At 39.7% G+C, this 12,098-nt stretch overlaps 1 protein-coding gene across 1 annotated transcript; it reads right to left on the reverse strand.

Moving 5' to 3' along the window:
• Positions 1 to 9,250: 9,250 nt before the first annotated feature.
• CXCL10 (C-X-C motif chemokine ligand 10) lies at positions 9,251 to 11,527 on the reverse strand. The gene is made up of 4 exons (XM_030877908.2): positions 11,396 to 11,527; positions 10,756 to 10,882; positions 10,436 to 10,525; positions 9,251 to 10,005 (listed from the first exon to the last, which is right to left on the reverse strand). The coding sequence occupies exons 1-4, from the start codon at positions 11,454 to 11,456 to the stop codon at positions 9,972 to 9,974; spliced, it is 312 nt and encodes a 103-aa protein (XP_030733768.1). The 5' UTR covers positions 11,457 to 11,527; the 3' UTR covers positions 9,251 to 9,971.
• Positions 11,528 to 12,098: the final 571 nt, after the last annotated feature.

Here is a 12,098-nt window from a genome sequence, read left to right on the forward strand (position 1 = left end):
TAGGTAAAAAATAGAACTTTACCTTAGTCCAGAAGCCCCTTATGTGCTCTTCCCTGATTACATTTCCTTCTCACCTCCTGAAATGATCACCATCCTGAACTTTATCATTCCTTTGTTTTTTGTTTTTATCAGATATGTCTTTACTGCTAAATAACATTTGACCCTTGAACAAAGTAGGGATTGGGGTACTGACCTCTCCCCCTAAGTCTAAAATCCATGTATAACTTTACAGTCAGCTCTCCATATCTGTGGTTCCACATCTATGGATTCAGCCAACTGCAGATCGTATTGAAAAAAATCCCCATGTAAGTGGACCCACATAATTCAAACTTGTGTGTTCAAGGGTCTTTGTACAATGTTAACTTTGCCTATTTTAAAACTTTATAGTAAATGGAATCATGCTGCATGCACTTTTCTGTGACATGCTTCTTTTGTGCAAAATTATTTTTTAAAATTTTTTAAAATTATTATTATTTTTTATACATTTATTTATTTATTTTTAGCTGTGTTGGGTCTTCGTTTCTGTGCGATGGCTTTCTCCAGTTGCGGCAAGCGGGGGCCACTCTTCATCGCGGTGCGCAGGCCTCTCACTATTGCGGTCTCTCTTGTGGAGCACAGGCTCCAGGTGCGCAGGCTCAGTAGTTGTGGCTCATGGGTCCAGTTGCTCTGAGGCATGTGGGATCTTCCCAGACCAGGGCTTGAACCCGTGTCGCCTGCACTGGCAGGCAGATTCTCAACCACTGCGCCACCAGGGAAGCCCCACAAAATTATTTTTGAAATTCATTCATGTTGATGTATATAGTTGTACTTCATTTTTTTCCATGCTGTATAATATTCCATTGAATTAAAATACCCTAATTTACTTACCATTCTATTTATGAACATTTGGATTTATATCCAGAGTTTTACTACTATAAACAATGTTGCTATAACATTCTCTCATAAATATCCTATACAAGAATTTATCTGCAGTGTCTACATAGTAGTATAATTGCTAGGGCATAGAGTGTGCACATGTTAAATTGTATAAGATAATACCAGAGGGGTTTTCAAGATAGTTATAGCTATTTTCTCTTTCATCAGAAGTAGAGATATCTCATTTTCTAGATACCTTCCTGACACTTGCTATTACCCAACTTAAAAAATTTTTCTAGTCTGGTGGTATGAAATGGTATATCATAATGATTCCAAAGTACATGTTCCTCTGCGGGTGGCCGGGGGGAAGCTTTGGAGCCACCGAGGAGAGCGCAGCAACAGGGGTGCGGAGGGCAAAGCGGAGAGATTCCCACACAGAGGATCGGTGCTGACCAGCACTCACCAGCCCGAGAGGCTCGTCTGCTCACCCGCCAAGGCGGGCAGGGGCTGGGAGCTGAGGTTCGGGCTTCGGTCGGAGCACAGGGAGAGGACTGGGGTTGGCGGCGGGAACACAGCCTGCAGGGTGCTAGTGCACCACGCCTAACCGGTAGGGAGTCCGGGAAAAAGTCTGGAGCTGCGGAAGAGGCAAGAGACTTTTTCTTCCCTCTTTGTTTCCGGATGCGGGAGGAGAGGGGATTAAGAGCGCTGCTTAAAGGAACTCCAGAGACGGGCGCGAGGAGCGGCTAAAAGCGCGGACCCCAGAGACGGGCATGAGATGCTAAGGCTGCTGCCACCGCCACCAAGAAGCCTGTGTGCGAGCACAGCTCACTCTCCACACCTCCCCTCCCGGGAGCCTGTGTAGCCCGCCACTGCCAGGGTCCCGTGATCCAGGGACAACTTCCCCGGGAGGATGCATGGCGCACCTCACGCTGGTGCACCATCATGCCAGCCTCTGCCGCTGCAGGCTCGCCCTGAACTCTGTACCCCTCCCTCCCCCCAGCATGAGTGAGCCAGAGCCCCCAAATCAGCTGCTCCTTTAACCCTGTCCTGTCTGAGGGAAGGACAGACGCCCTCAGGTGACCTACATGCAGACGCCCTCAGGTGACCTACATGCAGAGGGAAGGACAGACGCCCTCAGAGACCTACCAAATCAAAAGCTGAACCCCAGGAGCTGTGCGAACAAAGAAGAGAAATGGAAATCTATCCCAGCAGCCTCAGGAGCAGCGGATTAAATCTCCACAATCAACTTGATGTACCCTGCATCTGTGGAATACCTGAATAGACAGTGAATCATCCCAAATTGAGGAGGTGGACTTTGGGAGCAACAATATATATATATATTTCCCCCCTTTTTCTCTTTTTGTGAGTGTGTATGTGTATGCTTCTGTATGTGATTTTGTCTGCATAGTTTTGCTTTTACCATTTGTCCTAGGGTTCTGTCTGTCCGTATTTTTGTTTTGTTTTTTTGTTTTAGTATAGTTTTCAGTGCTTGTTATCATTGGTGGATTTGTGTTTTGGTTTGGTTGTTCTTTCTTTTTAATTACTTAATAATTATATTTTGTTTTTTACTTCCATACCTTTTTATTTTATATTATTTTCTCTTTTTCTTTCTTTCTTTCTTTTTTCCTCCCTTTTATTCTGTGCCGTGTGGATGACAGGCTCTTGTTGCTCCAGCCAGGTGTCAGGCCTGTGCCTCTTAGGTGGGAGACCCAAGTTCAGGGCATTGGTCCACGAGAGACTTCCCAGCTCCACGTAATATCAAACAGAGAAAATCTCTCAGAGATCTCCATGACAAGGCCAAGACCCTGCTCCACTCTATGACCAGCAAGCTACAGTGCTGGACACCATATGCCAAACAACTAGCAAGACAGAAACACAACCCCACCCATTAGCGGAGAGGCTGCCTAAAATCATAGTAAGGTCACAGACACCCCAAAAACCACCACCAGATGTGGAACTTCCCACCAGAAAGACAAGATCCAGCCTCATCTACCAGAACACAGGCACTAATCCCCTCCACCAGGAAGCCTACACAACCCACTGAACCAACCTTAGCCACTGGGGACAGACACCAAAAACAACGGGAACTACGAACCTGCAGCTTGTGAAAAGAAGACCCCAAACACAGTAAGTTAAGCAAAATGAGAAGACAGAGAAACAGCAGATGAAGGAGCAAGGTAAAAACCCACCAGACCTAACGAATGAAGAGGAAATAGGCAGTCTACCTGAAAAAGAATTCAGAATAATGATAGTAAAGATGATCCAAAATCTTGGAAATAGAATGTTGAAAATACAAGAAACGTTTAACAAGGACCTCGAAGAACTAAAGAGCAAACAAACAATGAAGAATAACACAATAAATGCAATTAAAAATTCTCTAGAAGGGATCAATAGCAGAATAACTGAGGCAGAAGAACGGATAAATGACCTGGAAGATAAAATAGTGGAAATAACTACTGCACTGCAGAATAAAGAAAAAAGAATGAAAAGAACTGAGGACAGTCTCAGAGACCTCTGGGACAACATTAAACGCACCAACATTCGAATTATAGGGGTCCCAGAAGAAGAGAAAAAGAAACTGACTGAGAAAATATTTGAAATGATTATAGTTGAAAAATTCCCTAATATGGGAAAGGAAAAAGTTAATCAAGTCCAGGAAGCACAGAGAGTCCCATACAGGATAAATCCAAGGAGAAACACGCCAAGACACATATTAATCAAACTATCAAAAATTAAATGCAAAGAAAAAATATTAAAAGTAGCAAGGGAAAAACAACAAATAACACATAAGGGAATCCCCATAAGGTTAACAGCTGATCTTTCAGCAGAAACTCTGCAAGCCAGAAGGGAGTGGCAGGACATATTTAAAGTGATCAAAGGGAAAAACTTAAAACCAAGGTTACTCTATCCAGCAAGGATCTCATTCAGATTTGACGGAGAAATTAAAATCTTTACAGACAAGCAAAAGCTAAGAGAATTCAGCACAACCAAACCAGTTTTACAACAAATTCTAAAGGAACTTTTCTAGGCAGGAGACAGAAGAGAAGGAAAAGACCTACAATAACAAACTCAAAACAATTAAGAAAATGGTAATAGGAACATACATATTGATAGTTACCTTAAATGTAAGTGGATTAAATGCTCCAACAAAAAGACATAGACTGGCTGAATGGATACAAAAATAAGACCCATCTATATGCTGTCTACAAGAGATCCACTTCAGACCTAGGGACACATACAGACTGAAAGTGAGGGGATGGTAAAAGATATTCCATGCAAATAGAAATCAAAAGAAAACTGGAGTAGCAATACTCGTATTAGATAAAATAGACTTTAAAATAAGGAGTGTTACAAGAGACAAGGAAGGACACTACATAATGATCAAGGAATCAATCCAAGAAGATGATATAACAATTATAAATATATATGCACACAACATAGGAGCACCTCAATACATAAGGCAAATGCTAACAGCTATAAAAGAGGAAATTGAGAGTATCACAATAATAATGGGGGACTTTAACACCTCACACCAATGGACAGATCATCCAAAATGAAAATAAATAAGGAAACATAAGCTTTAAATGACACAATAGACCACATAGATTTAATTGATATTTATAGGACATTCCATCACAAAACAGAAGATTACACTTTCTTCCCAAGTGTGCGTAGAACATTCTCCAGGATAGATCACATCTTGGGTCACAAATCAAGCCTCAGTAAATTTAAGAAAATTGAAATTATATGAAGCATCTTTTCTGACCACAACACTCTGAGATTAGAAATGACTTACAGGGAAAAAAATGTAAAAAACAGAAACAGGTGGAGGCTAAACAATACGTTACTAAATAACCAAGAGATCCCTGAAGAAATCAAAAAGGAAATCAAAAAATACCTAGAGACAAATGACAATGAAAACACGAGGATCCAAAACCTATGGGATGCAGCAAAAGCAGTTCTAAGAGGGAAGCTTCTAGCTATACAAGCCTACCTCAAGAAACAAGAAAAATCTCAAATAAACAATCTAACCTTACAGCTATAGGAACTAGAGAAAGAAGGAAAAAAAAAAACTGCAAAGGTAGCAGAAGGAAAGAAATCATCAAGATCAGAGCAGAAATAAATGAAATAGAAACAATAAAACAATAGCAAAGATCAGTAATATTAAAGCTGGTTCTTTGAGGAGATAAACAAAATTGATAAACCATTAGCCAGACTCATCGAGAAAAAGACGGAGAGGACTCAAATCAATAAAATTAGAAATGAAAAAGGAGAAGTTACAACAGACACTGCAGAAATACAAAGCATCCTAAGAGACTACTACAAGCAACCCTATGCCAATAAAGTGAACAACCTGGAAGAAATGGAAAAATTCTTAGGCATAACCTTCCATGACTGAACCAGGAAGAAATAGAAAATATGAACAGACCAATAACAAGCACTGAAATTGAAAGTGTTATTAAAAATCTTCCAACAAACAAAAGTCCAGTACCAGATGGCTTCACAAGGGAATTCTATCAAACATTTAGAGAAGAGCTAACACCCATCCTTCTCAAACTCTTCCAAAAAACTGGAGAGGAAGGAACACTCCCAAACTCGTTGTATGAGGCCACCATCACCCTGATACCAAAACCAGACAAAAATACTACAAAAATAGAAAATTACAGAGCAGTGTCACTGATGAATATAGATGCAAAAATCCTCAACAAAATACTAGCAAACAGAATCCAACAACACATTAAAAGGATCAAACACCATGATCAAGTGGGATATATCCCAGGGATGCAAGGATTCTTCAATATATGCAAATCAATCAATGTGATACACCATATTAACAAATTGAAGAATAAAAACCATATGATCATCTCAATAGATGCAGAAAAACTTTTGACAAAATTCAACACCCATTTATGATAAAAACTCTCCAGAAAGTGGGCATAGAGTGAACCAACCTCAACATAATAAAGGCCATATGCAACAAACCCACAGCAAACATCATTCTCAATGGTGAAAAACTGAAAGCATTTCCTCTAAGATCAGGAACAAGACAAGGTTGCCCACTCTCACCACTATTATTCAACACAGTTTTGGAAGTCCTAGCCACGGCAATCAGAGAAGAAAAAGAAATAAAAGGAATCCAAATGGGAAAAGAAGAAGTAAAGCTGTCACTGTTTGCAGATGACATGATACTATACATTGAGAATCCTAAAGATGCTACCAGAAAACTACTAGAGCTAATCAGTGAATTTGGTAATGTTGCAGGATACAAAATTAATGCACAGAAATGTCTTGCATTCCTATACACTAATGATGAAAAATCTGAAAGTGAAATTAAGAAAACACTCCTATTTATCATTGCAACAGAAAGAATAAAATACCTAGGAATAAACCTACCTAAGGAGACAAAAGACCTGTATGCAGAAAATTACAAGACATTGATGAAAGAAATTAAAGATGATATGAACAGATGGATATATATACCATGTTGCTGGATTGGAAGAATCAACATTGTGAAAGTGACTATACTACCTAAAGCAATCTACAGATTCAATGCAATCCCTATCAAGCTACCACTGGCATTTTTCAGAGAACTAGAACAAAAAATTTCACAATTTGCATGGAAACACAAAAGACCCTGAATAGCCAAAGCAATCTTGAGAAAGAAAAACAGAGCTGGAGGAATCAGGCTCCCTGACTTCAGACTATACTACAAAGTACAGTAATCAAGAGAGTATGGTACTGGCACAGAAACAGAAATATAGATCAATGGAACAGGATAGAAAGCCCAGAGATAAACCCATGCACATATGGTCACCTTGTCTTTGATAAAGGAGGCAAGAATATACAATAGAGAAAAGACAGCCTCTTCAATAAGTGGTTCTGGGAAAACTGGACAGCTACATGTAAAGGAATGAAATTAGACCACTCTCTAACACCATACACAAAAATAAAAGTGGGGCTTCCCTGGTGGGGCAGTGGTTGGGAGTCCGCATGCCGGTGCGGGGGATGCGGGTTCGTGCCCCGGTCCGGGAGGATCCCACATGCCGCGGAGAGGTTGGGCCTGTGAGCCGTGGCCGCTGAGCCTGCGCGTCCGGAGCCTGTGCTCCGCAACGGGAGAGGCCACGACAGTGAGAGGCCCGCGTACCAAAAAAAAGAATAAAAAATAAAAAAAATAAAAGTGGATTAAAGACCTAAATGTAAGGCTAGACACTATCAGACTCTTAGAGGAAAACATAGGCAGAACATTCTATGACATAAATCACAGCAAGATCCTTTTTGACCCAGCTCCTAGAGAAATGGAAATAAAACCAAAAATAAACAAATGGGACCTAATGAAACTTCAAAGCTTTTGCACAGCAAGGGAAACCATAAACAAGACGAAAAGACAACCCTCAGAATGGGAGAAAATATTTGCAAATGAAGCAACTGACAAAGGATTAATCTCAAAATTTACAAGCAGCTCATGCAGCTCAATATCAAAAAAAAACAACCCAATCCAAAAATGGGCAGAAAACCTAAATAGACATTTCTCCAAAGAAGATATACAGATGGCCAACAAACACATGAAAGGGGGCTCGACATCATTAATCATTAGAGAAATGCAAGTCGAAACTAAAATGTGATGATATCTCACACCGGTCAAAATGGCCATCATCAAAAAATCTACAAACGATAAATGCTGGAGAGGGTGTGGAGAAAAGGAAACACTCTTGCACTGTTGGTGGGAATGTAAATTGATACAGCCACTATGGGGAACAGTTTGGAGTTTCCTTAAAATCCTAAAAATAGAACTACCATACGACCCAGCAACCCCACTACTGGGCATATACCCTGAGAAAACCGTAATTCAGAAAGCGGCATGTACCACAATGTTCACTGCAGTTCTATTTACGATAGCCAGGACATGGAAGCAACCTAAGTGTCCATCAACACATGAATGGATAAAGAAGATGTGGCACATATATACAATGGAATATTACACAGCAATTAAAAGAAATGAAATTGAGTTATTTGTAGTGAGGTGGATGGACCTAGAGTCTGTCATACAGAGTGAAGTAAGTCAGAAAGAGAAAAACAAATACCGTATACTAACACATATATATGGAATTTAAAAAAAAAAAAAAAAGTCATGAAGAACCACCTGGGAGCAAGATGGGAATAAAGACACTACTAGAGAATGGAGTTGAGGACATGGGGAGGGGGAAGGGTAAGCTGGGACAAAGTGAGAGAGTGGTAGTGTATATATGGACATATATACACTGCCAAATGTGAAATAGATAGCTAGTGGGAAGCAGCCGCATAGCACAGGGAGATCAGCTCCGTGCTTTGTGACCAGCTAGAAGGGTGGGATAGGGAGGGTGGGAGGGAGGGAGATGCAAGAGGGAAGAGATATGGGGATATATGTGTACGTATAACTGATTCACTTTGTTATAAAGCAGAAACTAACACACCATTGTAAAGCAATTATACTCCAATAAAAACGTTAAAAAAAATAAAAAGAGAAAGTACATGTCCCTGATTACTAATGAAATTGAGCATCTTTTCATATGTTAAGGGCTTGTGTTTTCTTCTTTTGTGAAATTCCTATGTTTCCTGTTTTTCAGCTAGCTGTCTTTTCCTTTTTTATTCATAGGAGTTCTCTATATGTTTTATTTTTAAAAAAATATTTTATTTATTTATTTATTTTGACTGCGCTGGGTCTTAATTGCCTCATGCGGGATCTTTTAGTTGTGGTGTGTTGGATCTACTTCCCTGACCAGGGATTGAACCTGGGCCCCCTGCATTGGAAGCGTGGCATCTTAACCGCTGGACCACCGGGGAAGTCCCCTCTATACGTTTTAGATACTAATAATATGCTAACTAAATGCATTGCAAATACCTTCTTGATGACAAATTGTATATGGGAGGCAAGGGAGAAGAAGGAGTGTAGAATTACTCCTAGAATTCTCGTTTGGGGAACTGAATGGATGATGGTGCTATTAAACTAGTCTGTAGAATAGAGCAGGAGAAATAGATCTGGGGGAGGGAGGAATTAATTTAAGACATTTTGGAGTTTGATGTTTCCATGGGATGTTGAGTTGCAAATGTCTCACGGAAAGTTGGCTCTAAGGATCTGAAGCTCAGGCCAAGCTCTGTTATGCCACATAAGTCCTTGAGGACTCCTGTATGATGGGCCTTCCAGGAGACTATAGTTGGAAGGAATATGGTAATCCTAAAACTCATTTGTCCTCTACCCATCCTTACTTATTCTCTAGGCTACGGATTCTCCAGTCTAAGGTTTTTATGAAATAAATGTCCCAAATGACCCACCAGACACTTCATCGTAGTTATAATTACTTTATTATGTTTTGGTCTCGAAACAGTTAAATAATCTTTCTTAATATTTCTAGGAGAGAACATTACTTTTATTTTGAAAAGCATTCAGCATATTTGTCTTACATAACATGCAGCACGTATTTAAATTTTAAAATTTCTCCCATTGCAGTACTTAATTACACAAGTTATTCCATAAACACTGAAAACAATATAAGAAACATATACATCTAAGAATTCTACTTTGTGTAGTCTTTGACTAAATAATACTATCTTCACATACAGTTCCAGATACTTCTAGCTGCTTCTGTGTATTTGGAATTATATATATAACACCCAGAAGAATATGGGCCCCTTGGAGGGATGGCAGTAGAAGCCCGTGGAGTAAAGATCTTTCTTTAAAAGGCAGATTGCATTATTGCTTTGAATACCTTTTAGTTATTTGAGATTCTAAGATCCCTGAGAAGCCCAGAGGGGTAGACCCCTTCATAACCCCCTTTAGAGGATAGAAAAGGTGAGGAAGCTGTCAGTAGCAGGGTTAGGGCTTGGCACACTCATGAAGAACGTAGCACCTCAGCATAGCTTATGGTATAGTGCCAGGGCAGAGTTACTACCAAACACCTCAGGATGATGAGCCATCTACCGCCCTGCAGGAGAAGTAGCAACTAATTTGGTGACTGTGGTTGGTCACCTTTTAGGAGAACTGCAATCCACGGACAATTAGGGCTTGACATATACTGTGTGTAGGGAAATGACGGCAGAAATAGCTTCTCTGTGGTCCATCCTTATCGGTCGTGCAGTGATTATGCCTCTTTCTGTGTCTGAGATCTCTTAGACCTGTAAGAAGAGAAGGAGAGTGTAAATGACTCTGACTTCAGTCTGAATTCTGCTTGGAACATGCTGAATTCATAGATAGGTGAAGTGGGTGGTTAGCTCTCCTGCTGCTACGCAATGATTGTGGGTTACACGGGATGCTTTTTTAAGGCCAGGAAAAGCTTGGGGGAAATTTGGCATCTTTGCTTGGATAGTTATAGCTCTGCTTTAAGGTTAAAGTGACCTATTGACACTTCTAGACAGTAATCAGGGTAACTTTTGATACCACACAAGGTGACACCTCAGTATATAAATAGAGGGAGGTAGTGGAAGCATGGTGGTAACACCGTTTTCAGCCAAGAATTCCACAGGAAAGCCCTATGCAGATATTTCTAACATCACAAGATCAACATTTCTTAAAGAGCAGTTCTTCTGCAAGCAATAGCAAACCTACCTTTCCTTGCTAATTGCTTTCAGTAAATTCTTGATGGTCTTAGACTCTGGATTAAGACATCTTTTCTCCCCATTCTTTTTCATTGTGGCACTATAGAAGTAAATAGGAATGAAAATATTTAAAACAATATTGGGCAAATAAAACAGATGGAATATACAGTTTTAAAGTCAGACATTTAGGTTTCACTTTAGATGTTTCCCTTTGCTGTACAGAAGTCTTAGAATCATCACAAACCCTTTACTGATTTTTGTAATCATCATCATGTATTCAATTGTATGATTACAACCAGGGAGGTGATCATTAGGTGGGATTTTACTCACATGATCTCAACACGTGGGCAAGATTGACTTGCAGGAATCACTTCAAGTTTTTCTAAGGACCTTGGATTAACAGGTCGATCACTGATCTTGATACATGTACAGCGTGTAGTCCTAGAGAGAGGTATTTCTGCAGGAAAAGAAACAGGTACAGCAGACGACGTTAGCGCAGTTTTCATTTTAGGCATTTAATGTGGATTGGGTAGTACTTAGCTGAACCTGTACCTCTGTGTAATCACATACTCAATCTGTGATCATACAGCTCTGTATGATTAATTAGTTGATTCTCTGAAAGAATGGAATTGCAACTTGTTGATTGTAAGATCATACCCTTGAGCCCAGGTCATATAGTTACTTAAGTTAACTAAGGAGATACCTGTCTCATCTTCTTTCTCCTCCTTCCCTCACATTTTCTCTGTCTGTCCCTCTTCCTCTTCACTCCCACCTTCCTCCTTCTCTCTTTCTTTTATTCCACTTGCTTCTCTGACTGTAAACTCTGACCAGAAGGAATCTCTGCTCATTTACCCTTCATTTAAAAGGCAGGCTGTAAAACTTTTGCAAATACATTATTTCTGCACTTAAAGAGTTTATACGCAGTCCTATTTCTGATCTTACAAATTCAATATCCCTTGAAGTTCCTTACCTTGAGTTCCTCTCAGAGTCAGAAGGATAAGGCAGAAAATAAGAACAGCACTTTGGTTCATGGTGCTGCAACTGAAGGTTCTTCTGTAGTAGGCTCAGACTGCCTGAACAGTTGAGGAGTGTCTCTGAAAACATCGGGCTAGGTTGCAGTATTTATTTGCAAAGGCACTTTCCCTCTCCAACTCTGATTGGATAACATTACAGTTGACTTAGGAAAACCTGTGTCTGTTCCTTGGGGAAGTCCCGTGTTGCAGAATCAAAGATATTATTTGTATTTATTGTGGCTTCTGAGTTATGGAATTTCCCTCCACTTACTTTGTTTCAGTAAGAGTGAGCTACGTTTCAGTTTCTAAATCATGAGCTGCTTCTTGAAAAACATAACTTTACTGCAAATATAAATAGTTTTTAAAAAAATGGAGCTTGGATTCTCATCTCGTACCTCCTGAAAAATGCAAATGTCAACTTTAACTCAAGTTAAAGTCTTAAACACAGTTTTAAAACAAGTAAGCCTTAATATTTTGTTTTGAATCCATTTAAATTTGCAGGAGTAAGGCACAAATAGGAATATCTTACATTTATTCACATTTTATGGGTTTCAGAGATGTTGTGTACTTTCTCGTTTTATTTCTACAGTAATTCTGTAAGAAGGTAGGAAATCATTTTATATGTGGAAGAATAATATTCAAGGTTAGATAACTATGTTA

This window comes from Globicephala melas, chromosome 5 (genome assembly GCF_963455315.2).
Source record: "Globicephala melas chromosome 5, mGloMel1.2, whole genome shotgun sequence".
NCBI lineage: Eukaryota > Metazoa > Chordata > Mammalia > Artiodactyla > Delphinidae > Globicephala > Globicephala melas.